Source organism: Hetaerina americana, unplaced genomic scaffold (assembly GCF_022747635.1).
Source record: "Hetaerina americana unplaced genomic scaffold, ioHetAmer1.1.p SCAF_9, whole genome shotgun sequence".
Classification (NCBI taxonomy): Eukaryota; Metazoa; Arthropoda; class Insecta; order Odonata; family Calopterygidae; genus Hetaerina; species Hetaerina americana.
Genome location: NW_027287538.1, coordinates 50,853,019 through 50,878,758, shown reverse-complemented (window position 1 = coordinate 50,878,758; position 25,740 = coordinate 50,853,019). Strand labels below are relative to the sequence as shown.

General features: G+C 34.7%; 1 protein-coding gene across 1 annotated transcript; it reads left to right on the top strand.

The window, feature by feature from the left end:
* The first annotated feature begins 4 nt into the window (after positions 1-4).
* Positions 5-24,427, top strand: LOC139698700 (actin maturation protease). Its single transcript, XM_071597578.1, has 3 exons — positions 5-323; positions 613-855; positions 21,347-24,427. Exons 1-3 carry the CDS (start codon positions 70-72, stop codon positions 21,816-21,818), a joined length of 969 nt encoding a protein of 322 aa, XP_071453679.1. The 5' UTR covers positions 5-69; the 3' UTR covers positions 21,819-24,427.
* The last annotated feature ends 1,313 nt before the right edge of the window (positions 24,428-25,740 follow it).

Below are 25,740 nucleotides of genomic sequence, written 5' to 3'. Positions count from 1 at the left end.
AATGGCTTAGGGTGGTTAGCGTGATTTGTAAGGGTTTTCATTTATTACAGTCATTTAGTAGTTCACATAATGTCTCAGTCCAGTAATAATAACCGTATTTGTCTTCCTCTGTTCATTTCGATACCTATTCCTCCACCACCACTTTTTGTCATTGCGGCTGGGCGGATAAACGCGTGTAATATTGTGGGGGAACCGAAATGTCAAAAAATAGAGGACGATATGAAAGACTTTGTTTTTAAAATAATAGCAGAGCTAACTATTGCAGACAGGGCATTTGTATTTAAATATAAGTACTTAATGCCAGTTTTACAGGATGGCCCAAAGTAAGTTAACGTGTGATCCTTGTCAAAAAGCCTTAAATGTGCGATAAATTATAAATTCTTATGATCAGGTAATATTCCCAGTATATGCGAATACTTATATGTCGCACATTAACTCGTTATGTATTGCGAAGATTATATGTATCCAAGTTATTGAAATGGAGTATAATGTGTACATGTCTCACCTAACCTTACATATGAATTAACTTTTGTGTCGCATTTGATAGGGCGCATTATTTTTCTGTCCTATCGTTTGTGACTCAGCCATTTCATTATGTATTCATAATTACAGTTGTGGCTTAGCAGCCTTGAGTATGGTGACTTCTTGCAAGAAGGAAATAATTAAATTGGAGGATATATTTGATTATGCCAAATCCAAAGGATTTTCTAACAATGGAGAGATGTTTTCTGTGCACTACATGGCTGAAATCGCTCAAGCACTGATTGGATGTGATGTCAAAATTTTGGAAGACGGAATTAGGAACAAAGAAATCATTATTGATGAAATTCTCTCTGGTGGGTTGCTACTGATTCCGTATCCTTAAATATTTTTCATGTGTTATGGTATTAATGGTAACACGAATGTACATTTTTGCAATTCCTAAAGTAATTACCCAATCCATTCGACTTATTTTGCCGTTATAGTCGACGGGGAACACTTTAACCGTACGAGAATGTTCTCCCGCTTAAAAAGGTTTAGTTTCCAAAATTTGGTGTTGAATTGTTTGGTCGCTATTGTTTATTATAAATGTAATTATCTTAGCGATGAAGAGTTAAAGAATAACAAGTTAGTGTAAGATCTTGCTATGGTTGAAAGGTACTTTCATTGAATTGATAAAATTGTGTCATGTTGTTGGATTACTATACACTATTAAAAATGCCGCCTCTTTCATTTGAGGGAACTATCAGCAGTCATACTATAAAAATAGCAGCCATTCTCAGAAGGTATTTAATTTTTAAAAATCTCTCTGTCGGCAGCATTGGAGGAAATAATTTATATCTTTTGAAGTATTTATTCTAAAATTTGAAAAAAATTAACCTTATGTTAAATCGCTTATTCTTTTAGTAAAAGATTTACTTCTGTATTTTTCATATTTTCACTTCTTCATTTGCCTTTAAGCTTCGAAACTCCATTCTAAAATTTCAGTTTTGTACTAAATAATTTGGCACAACCCTCTAAACATAGGCCTGCATTGTAGTTGGGGCACCAGTACACTGTATCCCTCCTTTTACCTCATGAGGAGCACACTGAAATTTAAGGCCTGGACTTCTTCCTAGTAGCTGGTATCTTTTCAACAAAGTGCATCTCGACCAAACTTCCTCACTTGAACTTGCACTATCAGATCCATGGCTCACTTCTTGTCCAAATCTTCTATTAAATTCTCTATTTCATCTTCACTCCAAAAAAGCTCATCCCTCTTGGAATTCATTGGGTATTATACAAAAGGCCTTTTTAATTCTCTTTCTCAAGAAAGAAATCTAACAACTGAGACTAGATGATGATGAGGCCTTTTGCCCTCGCCATTGTTATGACGAAACAATAAGAAAGAATGATGCAGGAATCTTCCAGAGAAATTTGAGATGGGAGATCATATCAACCAATAAAGGCAAACAACATAAGGACAAAGTGTAAATGCAAGGAACTCACTTATCTCATAAGGACTGACTTGCTAGATTTATCTTCCTTATAGAGTGCCTTTTCATGTAGTCAAAACAGAACAATTAGGAAGATTCATTATCTAAGAGGCCATGGGCAACCATAGATATTAAAAGAATTCCATGGCATTGCAGAAAAAAAATTTGAAACCAAGAGAGAGGAGCAGGACGTATGACCTACGTTGATCCACAAAAGAGGCCTACTGACTGCGACCTGCCAAGTACTGAGAACCGCGCAGAGGGGTTAATTCATGTATTTTTTTGATGAGAGTTTTTATTATTTCTGATAATTAATCTGAATCAATTAAGCTCAATGTGGAGTTTGACTTGCCTTAGACTCTGCAGTGTGATACAGATCATGGAATGCTGGGTGGTGGTAATCGGCCCTCCAAATCTTTGAATTCTTTGTTATTGAGGCAATTGTTTTGGTTAAATTACATTATGATTGGCCCGTCATCTGTCCTGTGCATTGGTAGTAGGTTCAGAATGGTTCCCTAGATCAAAGAGTGGGTTTAGTTCTCATTGTTCCTGTGATAACCAAATGATCTTTGCCATTCATCATCAAAAATCATTCACCTTGACTAGGATTTAAACTCGGATTCCTCTATGTCCTGTTGAATATTTGAGTCAGGTAAGCTGCTACAAAATTGTGGAGTGTAAGATGACCCCTTGGTAGCTTAACGGGCTAGAGCTCTCGGCCAGACATTTGAGGGAGCCGGATTCAAATCCTGGTCAAGGTGAATTATTTTTACACTTTGCAAATTGTTGCGGTGTGATGTATATGAGTGAATGATTCCATAAAAAGTTACTCTTGTGGTATCTCCTTCAGTTTCTTTGAATTTGTAAGCATAGGTGTGAGTTTATTTTTTGCTGCAGACTGCTGGGTCTTTCTCCACTATCCTGTTAAACATTAGGTAAGTGAGAGCTGTATGACACCATTGTGTAACCATTTGCATTGGGCTTTTATTTGTCCAAAAGCTCATTGGTAAATTCCGTGGGTGCCCATACTTTGTTGAGTCTTATATCCAAAGGGTATCCATAGTTGTCCACATTCTAGGTTTCTCTCCAATGATATTTCATTGATGGCAAGAGCTGTAGGATTTTACTATGGAAAGAGGGAGCGAGTTAGGCCATCCATTTTACTTTTGTTCGAAAGTGCCTATAGATGTAACTTCAAAATAATCAATGAGTCACATTCTTCAATCTCTGTAAGATTTCATGCTTCTTGTCATCTCTCAATTTTAAATTTATCTCTCCTGTTTCAATTCCTGTGTCATCTTCTGTGTTGGTGACCACTGACACACATTCATTTCAAATTGGAATATTATAATCAAATGTTAAGAACTGTTCCACATCAGAATTTTGAGAACTCTTCAACAAAGGGTGGTCATTATTTAGCAACACATATTTACACATGCTCAAAATTGTCACGATCCTTCTTATAGTTGTCACCCATGGATGAAATGTATTTGTGCCATATATTTTTCCAGTGTTAGATAAATCTTAATGATAGGGAGGATGAGGAACACACTTCTTCTCACATTGATGTTTGCAAGATATTCAGCAAAAATGAGAGAGACTGTGCATATGCGTAATGCAGTATACAGTCTGTTTCTATGAAACATGGTCTTTTGTAATTGATAGGGTCTTGGATAATTTTAGTACACCTGAATAGCATTCTCCATTCACGTTTGTATGTCGTTGTGGCATGCTGATACACCACTTTAGCTTTTTTGTTATGGTAGTGCTGTAGATTTCCACATACAGCTTTGCTGTTTGATCTCAGGCTCAATATCAGGCAGCAAGTTTCATCTGAAGTGATAACCATTGAAAGAAATGTCTCATCTTCCTGCAACATATACTTCAACTGTGAACAAACCTGCATGGAAATGCTCTTTTGCTCTGGATTTTATAGTTTCGGACTGCACCGTGCACAAAACTTTTCACGTACAATTTTTCTGTTACCAATGTGTGGTAGATTGTTAATTAACTTTTCAAATTTCTTGTAGTGCTCTTTAACATTATTGAACCATCATATTTAGCATAGGCAGCGGCAGTGTTAATGTTTACTTCTGAAATGGCAGTTACTGGAGCCCTGGGTCTACCTCTCTTTGATATTGATTGTCTCCCCTCTTTAAATATTTAAAATCATTCTCTAACTCTGCTATAGGGAAGAGCAGACTTCATAACCCTCTTTTAGCATTCATAGGCTTCAAAAAAATTAAATTTCACCACAGCATATACAGCTTGTTGCATGTTTCCTCCATCACTTCCATAGGTTAACTGATGTTTCAAATTTCACCGCAGCATATACAGCTTGTTGCATGTTTCCTCCATCACTTCCATAGGTTAACTGATGTTTCAGCTTGTAATGGCTGCCACTAATGCAATACTGGAGTCGAATCAGTGAAATGTGTGTCAAATTTATATTGCTTATTAAATGAGCAATATGACATAAATTTCATTTTTGTACTATAAACTATGAAAAATAAACATTTATGATCCATCTGTATTGGAAAGTCCTTAACAGTCGTGTGGGAGAGAGTTAATACTGTTAATCCATGGGATCATATAATAACTCTGTAAAAGTAAGTTCATGGGAATAAATGTTTTAATAAGCATAAACTATTCAATTAGAATAGCTAATGACTTCTGTCTTCTGTCGAGTCTCGGAGTTATTTACTAACATAGATCCAGTCTTTGCAAAACATTATGTCACTGTTGTTGATTTTACAACTCACGTAGCCAGATTTATCACAAGGTGTCATCAAGCAATAAAATCTTTTTGGTCACATTGGCACTTTTTGTGGAATCTACGTCCAAAAGTAACGCTGGTATTGTGTGCTTTCTATACTGCTTATTTAACAACCTAATTACCTCCTGGTCCATTGGCTGGGGAACACCCATGGGTTTTTCCCATAACCAGGCTAGTGCTACTTTTTTGGTTTCAAGGGATAGATTCCATTATCAATAAAAAGGTACATTAACTAAGACATGGTAAAAATTGATAGCAAGTGACTAATAAAGGTTGCATAAGTTTACCTGTGAAGCCTGTTGTTTTTGTTTGAAATGCTTAGAAATCACTAATATTTGTGAAACATCGATATCTTTTCAAACTCTTTTTTGATTTCATACTTCTTAATTGCTTTGTGAACCTGCATCTTGTCACACTTGAACTTCTCTTGTTTCTGCTTCCCAAGTAGTTTTCTGATTCATATGGTGAAACAAAAGTTATTAACCCAAAGGTTGGTTTGATAGGTGAAGGTAGGGTGCACCTTGTACTAAGCCCAATGGTGTGTGAAATTCACACGTAATAAGGGGTAGCAGTTCCCTTTTCCTGTTCTGCATATGGTTTCCCAGGAAATCTGGCCACGAAAAAATGCTTCGGTGAAGCTGAGTGTGGCCAGAGGCATCAACAGAAATGTTACCCTGGCATTCTTGTCTTTAGCCCAGTGCTCTACCCACTGGACGACCACATCCCCTCCCATTCATAACTCTTTAAAGTTAAAAGTTAAGTCTAACTCATCCTGAATTGTTTCGAAAATATGCTGCATTTTAATGTATAACCACTATAAAGAAGGGTAGTGTGATAAAACGTACTGAGATTATAGCCCTGCTAGGTAAGTAGCAAACATGATAATATTGTAATGGACAATAGGTCTAATCTCAACTAACCTGTAAACTAACAGAAAATGGTTTATCAGTTTCCATTGAGAATGTTAAGAAAAGAAAAATTGAACAAGTGTGTGAAGAAAGCCAAGTTTGTTTAGTTATTTCTTTGCAGAAATGGATGTTCAAGACAAATCCCTTTCACAGGTGTGAGGGTGATTGTTGATAGGTTATTTTACCTTCTTCAAATGAAATATTTGCCTCGAGTTTTGTGTTAAGGTCCCACTTAAGAAAAGTTTATTGATGCAAGTATTGATTTTGTTTCTTTTGTATGCAATTTCCTTTTAACAAGAGGTTGGAATAGACTAAAATGTCATGTAACATTCCAAGATCAGAACTTTTCCTGGATAACTTATGTTTGGCTTAATATAGGTTCTCTTTAAGACAGTTTTCTCTCTACCTCTTGGTGACAAAATGAAAATAAGAAAAGGGACTATTGTGAAAGAGTATAACAAAACTCTTTTGGAAATGTCCAACTTTAAAAAGAGTTAAGGTTTGAACTGAAAAATTGATTTCAAATATCTATAAGAAGTGCAAGTAGAAAAGACATTGAAAAAAAGTCTTTTAAGAATAGTACACCATGAAATTGTTACTTCATACCCAGCAAAATCAGACATGGTAGTAATAGTACTTGTTATTGCAGTACTGTGTTTAGATGATATTTGAGGAAATAGGTATCACATTCCATGCTTGAAATCACCACCAAATTGGTTCACAAGTCATTCGAATTGCGAGAAAGCAAAAACTTAAACCATCGTACAGTGAAAAGATTTTGTACCATGTGTGCAGAAAAAGATACTTGATGAATATTAGTGTATAATGTGCAATGAAAAGCCTAAGGCTTCTTTCTCTAAATGGAAGCCCCTAGGATGTTTTCCAATGGGGAGTTATGCTGGGTAAAAGCCAAAATACTGTGTCATCAGAGGAAAAAAAAGTGGCTAAAGTAGTGGAAGACTGTTCAGCCAAACCAAAATTTTGTACAGGTATTTTAAAGGTATGTGTAATAATGGCTCAAAACATTAAAAAATATCCCTAACATCAATGAGCCAATTAGCAATTCTATCATAAATTTTAACGGATATTTCAAATATTTGGAAGTCTATCAAAGGGAAGAAATTCTCTGGACCAGAAAGGATTCCGGTTGGAGTATTGAAATAATTGCCTTTAGTTATGTCATATTACCCAGGAAACATATTCATTGGCTCTGTATCTGATTGTAAAATAATCGAAACTGGAAGGTAACCCATGCCACTCCCATTTATGCCAGGGGAAATTAGCAGGATTGCACCAATTACTGACCAATTTCATTAACATCACTCTCATGCAAAACTATCTAGCATACATTTATGTAATTATGAGTCTCGTTGTGTACTTCCCAGACAGTCAAAGTTTTTTGTAAAAACCTTGTGTCTTTCTGCAAGAATAATCTTGTGAAAAACAAATTGGATCATTCTTAGTCGCTGAATAAGCTGATGTACAAACTGTGATCATGTGAAATTAATAGCAAATCAGTCGATTAGATTTGATTTTCTTTGTGAAAAAAACTATTTTCTGTTTGAGTTCAAACAAGAATTCTAAATTAGTGGAATTAATTCTGATTTTTTGAAAGCAGCCTCTGATGTTCCCCAGGGATAAAATGATTGATACTCTTCTTTTTTTGATTTGCATCTATTATTTAAATTCTAAAGTAAAAAAGAGACTGAGATTATTTGCTGATGATATGGCCCTCTTCCAAGATTGAAAAAGTAAAGCAGACTTGTCTCTTTTTAGTGATCTCATCAATATTAGTGCTTGCTTTCAGGGTATGAAAGTGAGTGATAGCAGTAATTGTTTGGGAAGGTGACCAACAGGTAAGGTTATAAGCATATGCCAAAGTATTGGATGGTAAACATGGTTGAAGTAAGATTTAGGTGAGGTGAGGAATGAACTGAATGGAAGAAAATGAAGGTATAATTGGGGTGACCAACAGCAGAGAGAGTTTTGATGAGTGGAAATCTCCTTCCCCAAATGGCATACTTGGTAGCATCATAAATCATTGGTGCAAATTAATTTTTGATCTCTTGTGCAAATTGGTTAATTCGAGTTTGTGAACTTAAGCTTATCAGGCAATTAGAACAAAGCAGTAAATAGGAATAATTTTTCGATTCTTAAGTGTTCAAGATACAATATACCTTGTTAAGAAGTAGAAATACCTTACTACAGTAAAGGATGAAAAGAGTGGATGTTAGAAAAATTGAATAGCTAGTGTTTTAAATGTGCTGGGGAAAGTTTCCATTGAAAGCTTCAAGAAGGTAACATAGCAAAGGCAAAGCTATTGGTGTGCACATAGTTTAATGCCTGACTGTACTGACTGGAGGGCCTGGGCTCAATTATGGGTGGTGCCATTGGGTAACCTTGGCTTCATCCAAGCCGTGTGATTTTTTGGATACAATGTCTTCCTGGGAAACAACAGATGGTACAGGCCAAGGAACTGCCCCCCCCCCTACCTTGATGTAAGAATTTTATGTGCTGTATAGAGTTAAACATAAGGTGAGCTCTACCCTCACCAATCAAAACAAACCAGCCCTCGGATTGGTTACTTTTGTTTTGTTTTTTAGAGGACAGGTGGATCATCTGTGCGCATATCAGCAGCTATGTGAGGAATGCATAGACGTGCAAAGGTTTATTGTGCATTTGTTGATTTGGTGAACTGATATGTGAGAGTAAATAGAGGAGAAAATGGAAAAAATTGAAGATCATTGAATGTTAGCAATGTGTAAAAATAGTGGCCAAGTAAAAAGGCTAAGGAAATTGTGGGAGTGGATGGAATCTTGATCAATTGGTTTGAAACAAAGTATGTTCTAAAGTAATAATATGAAATTACACCAAGACAGAGCAGTGTTTTCAAGATAATAAAATGAGGGATGAATGTATAGACAAGGTAGGCATACCTAAGAGGCAAATGCATGAGTTAATTTTTGTGCTTACAATGGAAGAACTACAAGAGGCTTGAATAGCTTGTTCAATGTACTGTAGAGAATGAAATTGGGTTTAAATGTGCCAAAAAATGAAAAGTATTGTGGGACCTGTCTATGGGAACCGCTGATAGTTTAAAAAAAAGTGGTCTCTTTCGCAGGCTTTTAACCTTGAACTTTTATATTTCAATAGATGCTATAATGTAGGAAAGACTGGCAGATTTTCCATTGAATGCATATTATTAAAATGTTACATAAGAATGTATTTGTGCATTTCCATGATTAGCATCAATGATCAGTCATTTGTACTAACCCTGATAAGTGCATATGTTTTTAAAATGCATGCATTGCAAGAAAGTAATTGTCAAATGTGAAAAAATATAATGCCAAAAAATCTGGTATAACATGTGAAATTATCATCTCTCACCAATGTTATAGGTGAGAGATGATAATTGGCCTTGGCCTATCTATCCTTGGGCCTTGGCCAAGGCCCAAGGATAGATGGCCTTGTTCTATCCTTTGATTAATGATAACTTTGTTCTTTCCATTCAGTAGTTTACTAATGGTTCACAATCCCAGTTTCCCCTCATACACCATGGAAATCAATTTTGGGCCTCTTTCTAAAGCTGTCTATTAACCCATTATTCATGGAGAAGTATTTAATCTGCAGCATATCTGTAACTTTTTTTGGTTGTTTCTTGAATATGTTAACCAGTAATTAGAAGTATTTACAAATCTTTATGAAACAACTTGTGCACTTGTGTATTTATACTTTTCAAAAATTGTGTTTTTCTGCACTTTTAATTTTTGGCAAGTTTCCATCAGTTGCCATAATTAGGATGTCATATTTTGCCTGGTTGAATGCATATTGACTAATGTCTGTCTAATGGAGCAATGCGGTGGTCATCATTTAAAAGAGGTGGTCATAAGGGCAGGTTCTGCTGAAAATATATTTCATGAAGGTGGAATTGGAAGAATAATTGCGCATTGAATGTAAATAGTTAAATAAGTGAAAAGCTTGTGTAATATTAGGATAGTTGGAAAGATTTCAAGGCAAACAATTATTGGAAGGAAGAATTTTGATAGTATTTGCCAAATGTACTTACTGAATGTACTTGCCTAATGAAACAAACGTGACTCACTTAAAATTATATTTCCCACAATGTTATGAGAATGTGAAACTTTGATGTCACGTTAAACATAAATTTCAACCAAACACAGTGATTATTGCAGATGTATTTGTAGTGACAATTGGAGAAATAGGATGAGTATGAGTGAGTTATTAAGGAATACGGATAGATGGTGCCAGCAATGGAGGAGTATGAAATAAGCATGGAATGTTGGTTTTTTCATGTTGGGAGAATATATCATAAAAGAGTAAATATGGTGCAAGAGAAGGGGGTAGACCATAAAGTTTAAGCATAAATTTGGTCAAGGAGAGACTAGATGAGTATTTTAAATCCCCAGAATAGTAGATCATATGTGGAATAAGGATTGAATGCAGTAAAAGTAAAAGGGGCATAATGGGCTGGGCTAAATGGAAGAAGTTAATAGAAAGAGTGACTTTCCTGTCAGCCTAAAATCAATCTCTAATGACTTTGTGTACCCTGAAAATGAATTGAAATTGAGTGTTAACCATTGCAGGAAAAAATTGGAAGTTAAAATATCTGTTCTTAGAAATACATGTATGCATTATATTTCCTAATCATAGTAAATAGACACTCCACGTCATTATTTCTACCATACTTAAAAAAGATAGAAAATAATGTACAGGAATAATGTACCTTTCATTAAAAAAATAATTTTGTAAATAAAAAGATGAATATATAAAATAGAATATTGTCATAAGATGAAATCAGCTATTATTTAATTTTCTTTTAATCTTAAATATGAAAATAAAAATTATTTTTGTTTTTAGTTTTCGTGATAAATATTGTGTACAGAAATTGTTAATGCACTTTAAAAGCTGTCTTTAGAAATTATAATAATAAATAATGAAAATAGTGTAATATTTATTTTTCAATTTGCTTAAAATACCTAAATTTGGAGATTTAACGCCTACCTTAAAATGCTAATGATACGTAAGTGATAACCAATATTAAAAGAACTAAGGCTTTAAATAAGTAGGAGGCTGAATGCTTTGCATCCCATGATATTAAAAAAAAATATATATGTTGAGATCACATAAAAGCATTGGTCGCTTTTGTTTTATCTCATGCCCTTTACACATGAACTTTTGAATGCATTATGTGTTAAATATCGAGAGCCTTTGCAAGATGAGAATTGTTCTGGATAATTCTTGCCTTGGACATTCATTTGCTTGCTGTTATTTTTCTTTCAAATTTATCTTTGTTATCCTTATCATTCTTGTGAAACATTTGAAAATGTCGGGAGGTCGTGAATTAATTGCACAAGGGACTAACGGCATGAGGTTAGGGTGGGATAAGACGACACTTCAAGGATTTATATATCTGTTAAGAACAAGGTGGGCAGAGTACTCGTGTACTGACCAGAAGATCTGGGCTTGATTTCTAGTGGGCATCAAATATCATGTAGTGATTTGTTCATGAAGTTTTAGAACATTTTAAATTACCTTCCTTGGAGCACCTTCAGTGATCTGTGGCTGGTCCCACTTTTATCATATAACCTAGCAGGCACCTAACCTTTGATCGATTTGTTGATATTTAACTGGTGAGAGGTTGATATTTAACAGAGAGAGAGTGTGTATCTAAAAAGATTCAATGAATGTGATTACAAGGGGGAGTAAATTAATGTGAATGTTTCATGTGAAAGTAGGGAAGGATTTTGTGGAAACTTAATTAGCTGTTCAAAGAATCTTATGTTATAAGTACGTTATTTGAGCCATTTAAAGTTCGATGGGGACTTATCCAATGAGGATGCTGAATAAGACAAGGCAGTCAAAGATGGAAATACATAATTGCAATACTAAATGAACATTGTAGTCCCAATTAAGCCCTTCTGTAGCACATTAACTCGTGAAATGTGGAAGGAAAGTACTCTAGAGTATTATTGATTGTGTATCTGAATAATTAGTATTTGAATCCGATAAAAGGGAAAATAAAGTCTCTTATATCCTGTTTTAGTCTTTGATTTGTTTACAGTTACATAAACTGTGATGCGAAATCCAATTTCCTTTTTTGGTCACTTCTTTTTTGGAAATGTTATGTTAGTTTTTACTGTAAATTATTCAACAGACCAGGTGGTCAGCCATCCTTGAACATTGGGAATGGGACCAACCTTGAAATACCCTGAAAAAAGCCTATAATTTTACTGTTAAATCTGGTATTTTGGAGGCTGCATATATTTTACCGGATAAAGAAAACTTATGTATTTTACTCGTATAATTTTAATATGAAAGACTAATGTAGAGATATATTTTTAAACTAGAGTTTTCCATGTGATGTGCATTATTCAAGAAGGTAAGGAGTTATGTGTTACTTCTGTTGACATTTAAGGCCCATTCTTACAGTTAATTGGATTGAGTATTGTGCTATGAAACAACTGCCTGCCTACCATAGCAATACAACTGAGTAGTAATCATTAGGTATTTACTTCTTTGAGTGAGATACCCCGGTAGATAAATTCTCTTAAATAGGAATAATTGCATTGATGTCTATGCACAAGAGATTGCTGAAATATTTGTACATTAAATTTAGCAGTGTCCATTGGAATGCATTGGGGAAATGAAGCTGTAGAATGGTAGCTCAAGGCTTTAGAAAGTGAATATTCATCCATGAAAATCTGAAATAAAAAAACCATCTGGCTACTGATCACCTCTGACTGATATGAATTTAATTATGCTCTTCATGTTTTTAAATTACCGAAGCATGTTCATGCCCATTATTTTGACCTGCCTAAGATGGAAATCTTGCACATCCTTTAAACATTAGATGGATCCCTGTACTTCTGCTGTTGGTAGGTTTTAAGGTCTAGCTGTTCGCCTATTTTTAAATTGCCTCTCAATTGTATAAAGATGATCGCATCATACGGTGCGACAAATTGCATTTCATTTAAGTGTTAAAGTTTGTGCAGGGCAGTCATAATACAACTGTGCAAGAAGTTGCAAAATATTGTAATATATATATTAATGAAATCTTGCTATAAAATTCTAGTTGTAGAGGCCTGCATATTGATAGCATAGTCTGGTTGTTGTGACATAACAAGGTACCAGAGCATTTAGCTCCATCTTTTAGTTAATCTTGCACAAAGAATAAGATTGCATGCTTCTCAAGCCATTCTTTTAACTACTTACCCTTAACCAAAATGCATGCTAAAAAGAGGAATATTCAAAATCAGATGAGATAAAAGAAATATTACTGGAAGGCATGAAAAGTTTTCGGGAAATTGTGTTTCCTTTTTTGTGAAATAGACCACCATGGAAAAATTAATGGGCAGTGGAAGATTATGCTTTGAGGAGGACAAGATCAAATAAGTTCCAAGTGAGCTCTAATTATGAAAAACAAGTTTCAGAACTTGAATAGACCTCTTCTATATAATTTTACATTCACACCCAGTACATTTTTTGTTAGTTGAACTTTTCTACTCAACTAATTTTTTTATAATTTATAGTTAATTTAGAATTGTTTTAATTAAAAATAGAGACTGCAATGGGATTGCTTGCAGTGAGTCATCATTGATGTCCATCTATTAATTTTGGAATTACAGAATAGTTTTCTTGTAAATCGTACACGCTGGTACTACTGGACAGGAAAAAATGACTAATCCCTGCCCCCCATTGTTAAATCTGCTGCAGTTTCTTTGAACTTCCAAGCACCATTGTTGTGGAATTCCTATTCGAATATGGAATTTGAAAATCATCATGTCAATATAGGTTACATTAATGTAAAAAAGTGAAAATATTGGCTCAAGGTGATATCTTTGCTTCTGTCATTGTCCAGTGAATTAACCAGCAAATTCTAATTATGGCTCATTGTTGAAAATATTTACATAAATCTCAGAAAAGGGTGATCATATGGAGTAGTCTCCGTTGAAAAGAGTGGTCATATTCATTGATGAATATATTTTTTCAAATTTTTTGCAATATTTTTCATTACGTTGGGGCATGGTACTATGGGTAAAACACAAGGCCAATAACTGGAGAGCTACACATTTGTTGGGTCTCCAAAATATATTTTCCAGGGAAATTGCAGGTGGCATAGGGAATGGAACTCAACCACAATTTTTAACCCTGATAATGTCTGAATTTTAATTGCCTCAAGGGGGGCTTAGTACCAGGTGAACTCTTTTTTTCACATTTCAAACAAAACTTTGAATCAATTACTATGTTGGGTGGTGACCGAAAGAAATATTTTATGAGTAATATTCATTGTTAGTCTTATTAATTTTGTTTGACGTGAACAGAGGATAGTGATTCCTTTGGGCTCTTATTGGAGGAAAGCATGCAAAGTCCTCTTTTTCACTGCACATACACTTGTAGAGAGAGAACTTTTTACTTTTTTCAAAACCTAATCCATTTAGAGAATGAACCATAATACTACCTGTTAGATTATCCATTAATAGTATTGCTTGAGTAATGGGGAATTATCAGTAATATCACCCTTACCTTACTTACATTCACCCTTAAAATAATCATGTCTCTGGGGGGCATTTTTAGTTAAACCATTGATTTGTAGAAATATCTAGTGGGATTGCCTATTGACTGCAGTATGTGATGACAGCATTTAATAATTTTAATGGAAGCATATTCTAATCAGGAGCTAGAGCATAAAACAAAATCCATTCGCAAGAAAATGTTCCAAAAAATGTTTAGTATGTGGCTTTATTTCCCTGGTAATTAAGGTGGATTTGTACATTCTGTGTAGCATAACACAAATAAATAAATCATGAACTCAGAAATTGAACAAAAAATATGTTAAATTAAGAGCTTTTGTTTTACATCATCTTTAGCTTAAAACAATTTCTTCTGATGGTGACTTTCTCAGGATAAAATTTTGCCAGTTTCACCCTATTGACTAAAGTTGAATTGAGAACAAAACTTTTTCAACTTTTGCTCTATCTCAAATTCATAGTTTTACAGCTTGCCAGTGGGAGATTCAATATACATACCCAGCCATTTGACCTTGAGGTTTTTTTTTCTGTGATTAATGTTGCACTTACTTTAGTGTCTATTTTTAAGGTTGTTGATACTGTAAGTAATCGGATTACATGAAATTGATGTGATTTCTTTAAGTTTTTCATTAAATATGGAAAGAGTGGACTAGTGAAAATATTGATGATATACTATGAAGTGTAGTATTTTGTGGCATAGAAATTTAGTTATTTGAGACTTATGGATAAGCACGGATAGGTGGGTATTGGGATGTTGAGGAGGATGTAAAAAGTGAAATGGATGGAATAAAAACCTTTGAAGAAGTTATAGGTATGGTAGTGGAGGAGAGATGGTCATTTGGAGAAATTCCAATGTGGCTGTAAAAATGGTTGCTAGGCATATTGAGTGTCAATGAACTGCTAAGGATTGTGGTAGTGGGTAGAATGTTGAATAAATGAGGTTGTGGCAGGAAAAAGAATGGGCATGTGGGACAGATTGAAGGGAGGTAAGAAGGATGTGGAGTTGAAAAATGGTTTATTGTAATGCAATTTTTTGAGTATTTATGAATTTCTTAGGATTATTGAGATAATTTATGCAGTTCGGTGGTACTTAAAAATGTATTGGACCTATCAAAAACCTATCCTGACTGTTAGTGTATGTTAAGGTCCAGTTTTATAATATCTGGTTAAATCAATGTGTTAATTAATGTGAACATTAACTGAAAATGGAGATGTTGAAATGGAGAGTTTATAAGACCAGATTTATGAACAAATCTGGTCTTATAAACAAATAAAATGGCTCATTAGTGAATGTGAACATGGCAGCATTGTCTGTCTAGTTGTTGTTTTCTTAAACAGCCTTTTTTGAATTTAAATCTTGTTCATGAAACTGAGTTTTGGCCTTAACTGGAGGTTTAAGTTAACCTTCTGTTTAACTAAACATTATAAAATGGGAACTTAAAATCAATACCTTCAAGTATTTTCATGGATAATGAATGGGTCTGCATTTCATATACCTTTAATCATTATTTGAGTGTTGCTGCTCTTGCATGTGTTATTATATATATATATATATATATATATATATATATATATATATATATATATATATATATATATATATATATATATATATATATATATAGTAATTCAGTATTTAATTTCTTCTTTGCTCCAAATTCATGTACTTCCTTTGTATTCCCTGATAGAATCTTTGGGAAGATACAGAGATTCCATATCTTTTCCCAGAAATTCTTCACTTACTGATACTTTTTAGAGTGTAACTGGAGACCCAACTTGTGTAACTACACATGAATAAGATCTCTTGAAAATACACATAACTAACATTCTTTCTTTTGCTAAAGAAACTGTATTTCATGCATGCTTGCTTTATATAGGTTTCACCCTACAATGTTGTTTGAGGTGTGGACTTGTTTGGGAACATTATGTATTCAATAAAATAAAAATATTTTTCATTTTTCAAAATGTTACTTTAATGGACTCCTTCAAATTGTAGAAAATGATGCGTCTTTGTTTTAGTAGTTTGCTTTTTACGTTCTTATTAGATAACTTCTGGAAAAATTCTCTTTAAATTGGAAAATACAGGTAGGTATCTCTCACACTATTGGTAATTCTTTTATGACCAAATGATGTAAAATAATTGAAAAAACTTGGCAGTAGTGATTCAACATTAATACATTAGGTTTAAAAGATATTTTTTTGAAAACTCCACAACTTTATTTTTCTGGTAACTTTTTGATGCAAAGTATTTATTTAATTAGAAAAATATTAACATAAATCCTGACTCATTAAAAGATGTTTCTATTATTAAAATGTAATCCCCTATGTATTTTTTCCATCTCTCTTGAATCTATCCGGATTCAATAAATAAATTTTTTTACTTTTCTTTGATATTGTGCATGGATTATCCCTTCTTTTTTTCTGACATGGCTTTCATCTGCCTCTATGTGGGGGTATCGTTTTACTAAGAAATAATAATGATATCTGGACGAAATTTGTTCTGTATATTAATTGACCATTTTTTAAATATTGTTGTAAATTACAGCTATTAATGTTGCTTTGTGTAAGGAAGCCATAAATTGAAGTAGCTTGTCATATGGAGAAGATAGATGCTTGCAGCATGATTAAGTTCTTCATTTGAAAGGTTACAGTGCCCTGCAAATCTACAATGAAATGAAGGCTGTCTATGGAAATGATAGCCCATCATATGACTCATTTGTGAGGGGAAAAGGATTTTTCAAACTGGCCACATGTCTCTCACAGATGATCCAAGAAGGAGAAGACTGTCACTCACAGATGATACTTCCACTGTGAAGAAGGTGGATAGCTTTATCCTCTTAGACTGAAGATCAACCTTCCAAATGATCATGGATGAGACATCTTAGCTATGGCGGTGTTTGGAAAATTATTCACGAACTGCACTAATCAAAGGTGTCAGTTTGTTGGGTTCCATAAATAACTACTCCATTTCAGAAGCAAAAATGGCATGACCTGCAACCACGACCACAGTGCGACCAGCAATTAAAGTGATATGGCTTTGAAATTTTGCCACATCCTCCCTATTCTCCCAATTTCACCCTAAGTGGCTTTTTCTTATTCCCATCACTCAAAAAACCATAGCAGGGTCAGAGATTTGACTGGACAAATAATGTCATCAAGCAGTGAAACAATGAATAATTCTGCATTCTCGGGTTTCACCGCGTCGTTGTTTGATTCTGATGACAGTTTCGCCGAAGTTGCATTCGGTGTCTTCAGGTCAAAGATGAGGGACTCGGAATTTTGCCACCCTTATATAGGTGGTCCTGTCTAGTGGCTGCTCGCTGATTGGTTTGTTCCCGGAGAACTCTCTTCCACGCATTGTGGAGATGGTAGCCCTCATCTCTGTCAATGTTCTCCGGGTAAAAACAGCTATCGGAACGATATGGTCCTTAAAAGGACCGCCAGGGAAGAAAGGCGAAGACGGGATTGGGACAAGTCTATCAAGCAGACGGAACCGGACCCAAACGCATACACTACTATCCCCTACGTATCCGGAACATCCGAGAAGATAGCCAGAGTCCTGAAAAAACATGACGTGGTAACAAGATTTAACTGCACCAAGAAAATAGCGGACACTCTCCCTGGACCGAAGGACAAAATTCTGAAAGACCTATACAAAGGGGTCTACCAAGTACCCTGTTCATGTGGGAAAGCCTACATCGGGGAAACATGCTGCTCAATGAAAGTTCGGGTGAAGGAACACCTCCAGGAAACAAATTAAGCAGTTTCACTTGTCGGCCATTTCAGAACACAAATGGAGTGAACCTGGTTATAAGATCTTATTCCAAAAAGCAAACGCAATAGCAAAGGAGAGCAGATATTACCCACGATTAATTAGAGAAGCGATTGAGATTGCAAAAAACCCGGAGAACATTAACAGAGATGAAGGCTACCATCTCCACAACGCGTGGAAGAGAGTTCTCCAGGAACGGACCAATCAGCGAGCAGACACTAGACGGGACCACCTATATAAGGGTGGCAAAATTCTGAGTCCCTCATCTTCGACCTGAAGACGCCGAATGCAACTTCGGCGAAACTGTTGTCAGAATCGAACAACGACGCGGTGAAACCAGAGAATGCAGAATTCTTCAAACCACTGCCGCGAAAACCTACGCAGCCAGTGAAACAATGGTTTTCAATGCAATTTGCTGTTCTAGAATGATGGCCTGCAAAAGTTCAAAAAAACTCTGGGGAAAAATGTGTAACTCTGGATGGTCACCATGTAGAGAATCCTTAAGAATAACAAATAAAAAAATTAAGTTTCTATCTCAATTAAGTTTTAGTAATAATTAAAAGTTTATGATACCCCCTCATACAGTTCTTCAGTTTCACCCATTCTGTGTAAAATTTCAATATCCTCATAGTGTCTTCCACCACCCTTCCGTTTCCCACTTTAGTTTGTTACCCAGCTCTTTGTACCTTTTTCTGCCTAACTCAGTGTTTACATTCTCCCACTTCCTTCTTTTGTCTATCTTTCTAATCATTTCATCTGTAAATTGTAGCTTCCTTGCCCATTTTCTATTTATTGTTCCTAATTTTTGTGTGTGGATTTTGACATTCCTTTTTTGGTATGATTTCATTTTTTTCTATTTTGCAAATCTCCCTTTCCTCTCGCATAATTTCTCTACAACCTGCTGGTACTCCTTTTTTTCATCCCAGTTCACTGTCCATTTCCATTTCTCCAACTGTATTTCCAGTTTTTTAACCTCTTGAATTTGGTATATAGAGAGTACTAAATTATGATCTGAATCTGTATCTGCTTCTGGGAAACAATGCAAATTACTCATGATGTTCATAGAACTGTGCCTAACCAATATATATTCTTACTGATATTGATCTGAACCCTAAAACATTTCTCATGTACATATACTGTAGCCATTTGTGGTGATTAAAACAAGTTGTTCATGATGATTAAGTCCCGTCTCTTGCAGAACTCCATTGCTTTTTCCCTGCAGTCATTCCTTGCTCCTAAACTGTAGTCCCCTACCTCATTGCCATTTCTCCATTTTCCTGCTGTTGAATGCCATTTTTCCTTCACTATTAAAATTTTTCCTCCAGGAATACCCAAAATTATTTCCTCTAACTGTTTGTATAGCGTGTCAACTTTTACCTTCTATGATTGTTTGGTGACATGTAAACCTTAACATTGATCAAGCTCATTGGTTCGGCTTTCACTTCTTCTAATATTACTACATCATTCACTCAATATACTTCTGTCTACCTTTTTTTAAATACTACCCCAGCCATTGTTGCTCTCTGCCTCTCAGCTCCTTCCATCTCACCTCACACAGTGCTAAACTATCTATATTTCTCCTGCTAAAAATTTGCTCATTTCCCTAATTCCAGCAATTGTCCTCAAATTTCAAGCCCCTATTGTGACTTATTCAGCCCTCTTCTGTACTTCTTTGCTTTGTAAGGATTTTGTGAGATGACAACAGTGGATGCCTTTGCCCTCCCACAGCTGGGTATGGCACATGGCCCAACAGACCGAGTCCTTTAAGTGCCAGGACTCATACTTTGATCTCTGTTCATCATAGTAGAATGGGATAATAAATTGAAATAGTTTCCAGTTGCTTTCCTCTTTAATGTTTTTAATATGTTACCACACTCAGATGGCTGGGTTCATTGGGGTCAGATACTCATACAGCAGCTTCACTGACGAATAGATGCTGCAAGGATTACCTTTTGTATTGCTCTTACCCTTTGACCTATTCGTATGGGTGACCCTACTAGAAGCTGTTCTCATTGCTTCCACCAAAACAGCTATGGGGGTCCTCAAAAAGCACAAGCCCCTCCACCACATTTAGGTTGTAGTGCTTAGAATGACAGATTTGATAATTGTTGAGTGATAAATGAATTGGTGGGAATGCACTGTGGGAGAATCTTAAATTTGTCTGAATTAAAACATAATTTAAATATTTTCTCATATTGTGTACCACTGGGCACAAATTATTCTTCCTTAAAATTAATTTTATTTAGGGGAATGAGGTAAGCCAAATAAATATGTCTTTCTTGGCATAACTACTTTTATTATTTAACTGAATATTTTTGGAGAAATTGTTTTAGATTTGAGTTAACTCGCAAAGTGATGGAAAAAGATTTTATAACCTGCACTGGTACTTATGCAATTTAGGTGACAAACTATTTTAGAACATTAGAACCCCTACCTATAATTTTTAATTTACCTTTAATTAATTTAATTTTCTGTGTACTCTCGTTACAAATATTTTGAGTGTGATCTTTTAAGTTTTGCCTAGATATCTCATAATACATGCATATCTTAATTTTATATCTGTTCTTTTCTTTATATGTTTGCTCTGCTTTGTCTTTTTAATTGTACTTATTTGTTCCACCATGTATTTTTTAGTATACCAATATGTATTGCATTGGCTGAAGGCATCCACCATAGTTTATGCTATGTGCTGAATGAATGATGAATATAAGACACTATTGTTGTAGGACTCATGCCAAAAAGGCTTGCTTTGAGTTGGTCCATGCAAGGTGGGACTCTGCCTTGATGACCATTGGAAATCGTATGAATAAAGTGGACTGCTTAAAGGTGTACAAGGCCCACGGTTCCCATAGCAATATGCAGTACTCAATTGTACTTTGATTCCGAATGATCTAAATGTAATCTTAAGTGTATATATGATCTATGGATTTAAAACAAAGTTTTGATGCATCATTATGATATTACATTATCGGCACTACATTAATTCCATGAAGTAAATATTGGTAATGAGAAGCAGTTTCAATATGGTAAATGCAGTGCATAATTCTCATATGCCTATTCTGCCCCAATTAACAAAATTAGCTCATTGTCACACACTCATATTGGTTATACTTTTCTACATTCCCAAGCAAACAATGTCTTAAAGAAAAAATAATGGTATTTGATGTTGAGTCATAAAAAAATGCTCTCTCAAAATAAAATTAATGGGGCATAAAAGGGAGAAGCAAGAATGTGATGGTGATATTTTATTACGGTACTAAATGACAGTCCAATGATCAATCTCAGGCCAAATTTTGTGTATATTTTTTAGAAATTTGTTTTGAAGTTTCTTTCTCTTTCATCAGTATTTTTATGCAACCAAGGCTCCTTTCCTTAACTCAGTGCAGTTATGATGCTGATTTTAACCATTCCCCATGCAAGAAAAAAGGTCACCGAGCCCATTGGGCTGTGGTATGTGGACTCATCTTGGAGGGCATGCCCCCAGCTGAATCGCTGGAGCAAGATGACAGCATAAAAGGAAATTGTATTCAGTACTTGCCAGGTGAAAGGAAATTTACAATAAAGCAAATGTCCAAGGCATTTGTTCCAGATAAGCTGTTTATGCTTGCTCGTCAAGGGAAAAGTCTACATCCAGCTGTTTGGAAATATGATGACCTGAAAGATAGCAATGAGAATCTAGTGGAATTTGATCCCACTAAGGCAGCAAGTGAAATGAATTACATTATTCCACCTGAGGGCGTTGAAGGAGGTCTGAAGGGGAAGGCATTAATCCTTAAAGGTCTTCCATCAACTACTGTTGATGAGCTTGGTAATTATGTGAAGATTTTGAAAAACTTAGTTGAATTGGAGTCTATTTGAAAGTAATGTTGATTCAAGAACAACCTGAGTTTGTTATTTTTTATTTGACTCTTTGCCGCTTGCTGAAAAAAGGTAATGGCGATGATTGATTTTTCTGTGAATGAAATTTAGGGCTACCCTAATTTATTTTTAATGTGGGCTGTTTACAATGCGCATTTCGTTTGCAGTTATGTATGTGCAATTCTTTTTTTATTTCAACTTTTGAATGGAGTTCATTTTGTTTCTCTCATTGATGTTGGTAGCCAGAAGAAAACGGTTGTGACATATAAGCCAGAAAATCTTTTACTGGCAAGATTTTAATGTAAATTTTGTGACTGCATACCTAAATATTCCATCCTGACTGCATTCCCTCCAATGTTGGACTGTCGTACTTAATATGCATGTATCTGGGGCCCTATCTTATTTGTAGTCCCTGGGACTTTGTATTGGAGTGTATTTACAAAAGTACAAAATTATTTAGAATTTTGAACTGAAAAGGGAAATGCATTTGGAATTTGTAAGAATGTATTTAGAGGCAAGAGTTTTATTTAAATCGTGGTAGTCCTTCTTTCTTGTGCAATCAAATGTTTTACCATCTAAAGTTTTAATTTGTGTTCTTGAATTAGGTATCCTGAAGCTATAAGTTATTGGATATCATACCAATATTTTTATGAATATGCACGTGTATTTATAGTATCCAAAGTGGGAGTACATGCAAGTTTTTTTTTCAACAGCTGTATTGGGAGTTAACATCCCGACCATTGTTTGTTTTGTATGTTCAAGAATTTTTTGCTTGCCATCCTTAAAATGATTTTTTGTGTGCAATAATTGTTTTTAAATCTTAGTTTTATGGATCTGGCTTAAATACTCATGAGAAGTATTTAATTCATCCACAGTCATTTAGCAAGTTTTAGTGATAACCCTTGTAGGATGATTTTTCTGTAGACCCTGTTTTTAATAGTCGTAGAGGATTTGGGTGTGGCATTTTTTGCTGATTATATTTATTAGATGGAACATTCTTATTTTAAACCAACTCCCTTATTGAAACTACTCGGGCAATGCCTGAACTGGTGAGTTACCATTGTGATTCATGAACTGGTTGGAAAATATTCTGTGTAGTATCAGTGAAACTCTGAGAGACATTTTTATGTAATGGTATTGCTAATGAAGATAGCCATTAAACCTTTCAAGGCATAATATTAATATTTTCATGTCTAGTGGATGATCCCTTTTGTCTTCTTGGCTGAAGATCTATCATTGGTCAGATATTACTAATAGTACACCTGCTTCTGTGAGGTCCTCAAATTTTGATTGAACCATCTTGTCCATTTGCCTATATCGATAGCCCATTCTTTCAGTTTGTTTTAACATTTCTCCACCTTAAATTATTTTATATTTGATTATTTTCCGTGAATTCCATCTCTTTTATTATGGTTTCCCTTTCATTAATGCCTTCAGCACAGAATTATTTCATGTTGTATCGAGTCCAGTTAACCTTTCTTCTATTATTAACCAAAGAAGTTCTATCCTCTTCAACTCCTTACTCTTTACCTAACCCATTCATTTAATTTTCGTTATGATCTTTCATGTCCATATCAGTAAAATCTCCACATATCCAATATTCTTAATCAATTTGTAGGCACGGTAATCATGAAAATCTAAATATTTTTGATGAGTGTTCGTCATCATCAAAATACCAAATAACCATGGGAAGTGCCTGTTTTTTAAAATTTAATAACTTGTAAAACTTTTAGCAATGAAAGGTTTAAAGGCTAGCTTAATACGTTTTGTGAAAAGGGGAGGTTTCAACTTAAAATGAAATAATTTCATACATTTTTGAAGAATGAGATTTATTTTAAATGAAACCCTGCCAAAACATGTTTTTGTACTTATCGTACAGCACTATTTCATATGCCTGTGTCTCTCATGATTAACACCCTTTGTAACAATTTTATCCCTTTGAAAAAATCCCAAGTGGGTATTCCTCCCATGGTATTAGTTTCTCCAAGAAAATTTCTGTTAGCAAAGGAAATTTTTTTATAATGCATCATGAATTTTGTCTGGTGTATAACTAAAGAATGTCTTGCAAATAAGTGTTGCGAAAAGAATGGAGCATATCAAGTTTTATTAAATTTGAGATGTGTAAAATGAATAAAACTTTACTCTTTGATAAAATTTTACACTGCTTATGCTTTTCTTGGATATTTCTTTTTTTGACTTTTTGGATAAAGTAATTTAAAACTTGGAGCAATACCTCTTTGTGTTACATTTGGACTAGTCTTGTACCCCACCATTCTCAATGATCTTAACTTTGTGATTGATCCCAGTTTTATGAGGGTTAATTGTGGGATTTCTGCTCATTAAATATGTGATTCTGGAGATGAAAAATTTAGCTCAAACATATGCTCACTACTTTGCATTTGTAATTCATAATTAAAGAAAGATATAGACAAATATCCTTTTGTGCTCTCAGAGAAAGAGTGCTTTGATAAGTATTATTTTTTAGTGGCTTTTGTTAAGTATATTTTTGAAAATGTATGAAAACAACAGATGCCATTGTAACTATTGATCTTATTAAAATATTTAACTGTTGAAGTACCTAAACATACATGTAATTTGTATGCTGGATATTGAGTGGCAATAAATGTCTAATACAATGCATTCTTTGATGATTTTATTATGCTTCAATTTTAGACCTAATTTTTTTAAACGTTCCTACATTTGTTGTATAGTTGTGTATTATTTACTTGACAGGATGAGAGGTATATTTTGTTCCCGTACATGAAGTGTACAAGGAAGGCTAGTGGATGGAGAAGTAAGACTCCGCCTAATAACACAGTACTTAAATGCAGTTTAAAATATAACGGAGGCATGGAAGGAATGAGGATTGGGAATAAAGGTAGACAGAAAGCTCATTTAGTCAATTTACTTGAGGTTTGTCTCTAGGTCAATGATGGGGACTTTAGTGAAAGGTATAAGGAAGTGATACGTAAAGATTTTGATATGGAGCATAACATTGTATGGGTCTGACAATTAGCCTGTTTTGTGATGTGAGAATGGTGAAAATAAGGGAATATGAGAGAAAGAGAAATGGAGTTCCTAGGAGTGGTAGGTGTTGTAGCTTGTGATAGATTAGAAAATGTGTAAGCTAGATGGAGGAGAAGAGCGGGTATTTAGGATGCAATGAAGGGAGGTTTAAAGTATGTGCTGCTGAAGAGTGATTTAGTACAATGTAAAAGATATTTTTGTGGTTCAGTGTTTCATAACTTCCTATGATAATTAGAATGGCACAGTTATAACTTTACTCTTGGCAGTAGAATATCTGTGATAATAATTTCATTAATCTATGGTGGATAATAGGGTGCATTAATTTTTGATAAATGTGCATATTGCATTGCAACAATTTCTGATCGTAACAATCCTTCGCCTTGATTGGGATTCAAACCCAGATCCCTCGATGTCCGGCCGAGTGCCTTAGCCAGTCAAGCTGACAAGGCATCCTCTTAAACTCGGAAATTTTGGTAAAGGGATCAGGGTTCAAATACCGGTCAAGGGGAATGATTTTTACGTGCTGAAATTGTCGCATTGAAATGCATAGTAGTGGATGACTCTGTTAAATGGTAATGTTGCAGCATCTCCAGCAGTTTCCTGGAGTATACATATTGCAGTTATTTGTGGTTTAAATTAATGTTTTGAATTGGTATGTATTCAATTTTATGAATCTGTGGCCTTTGATCAGTACCAGTAAGATATTTAGGATTGCTTTGGCAACCTTGATTAATTTTGGATCAAATCTTCAGTATCTGAAGGGCTTTCAGGTTAAAAATCTATGCAATTAGATTTTTCACAATTGCTGTCAGTACAGTTCTCAATGTGAAGGCTGGTTAAATAGGCGAGGATAGAGCTCATCTTGCACTAGGTGGATTATGTCTGAATTGAGTCA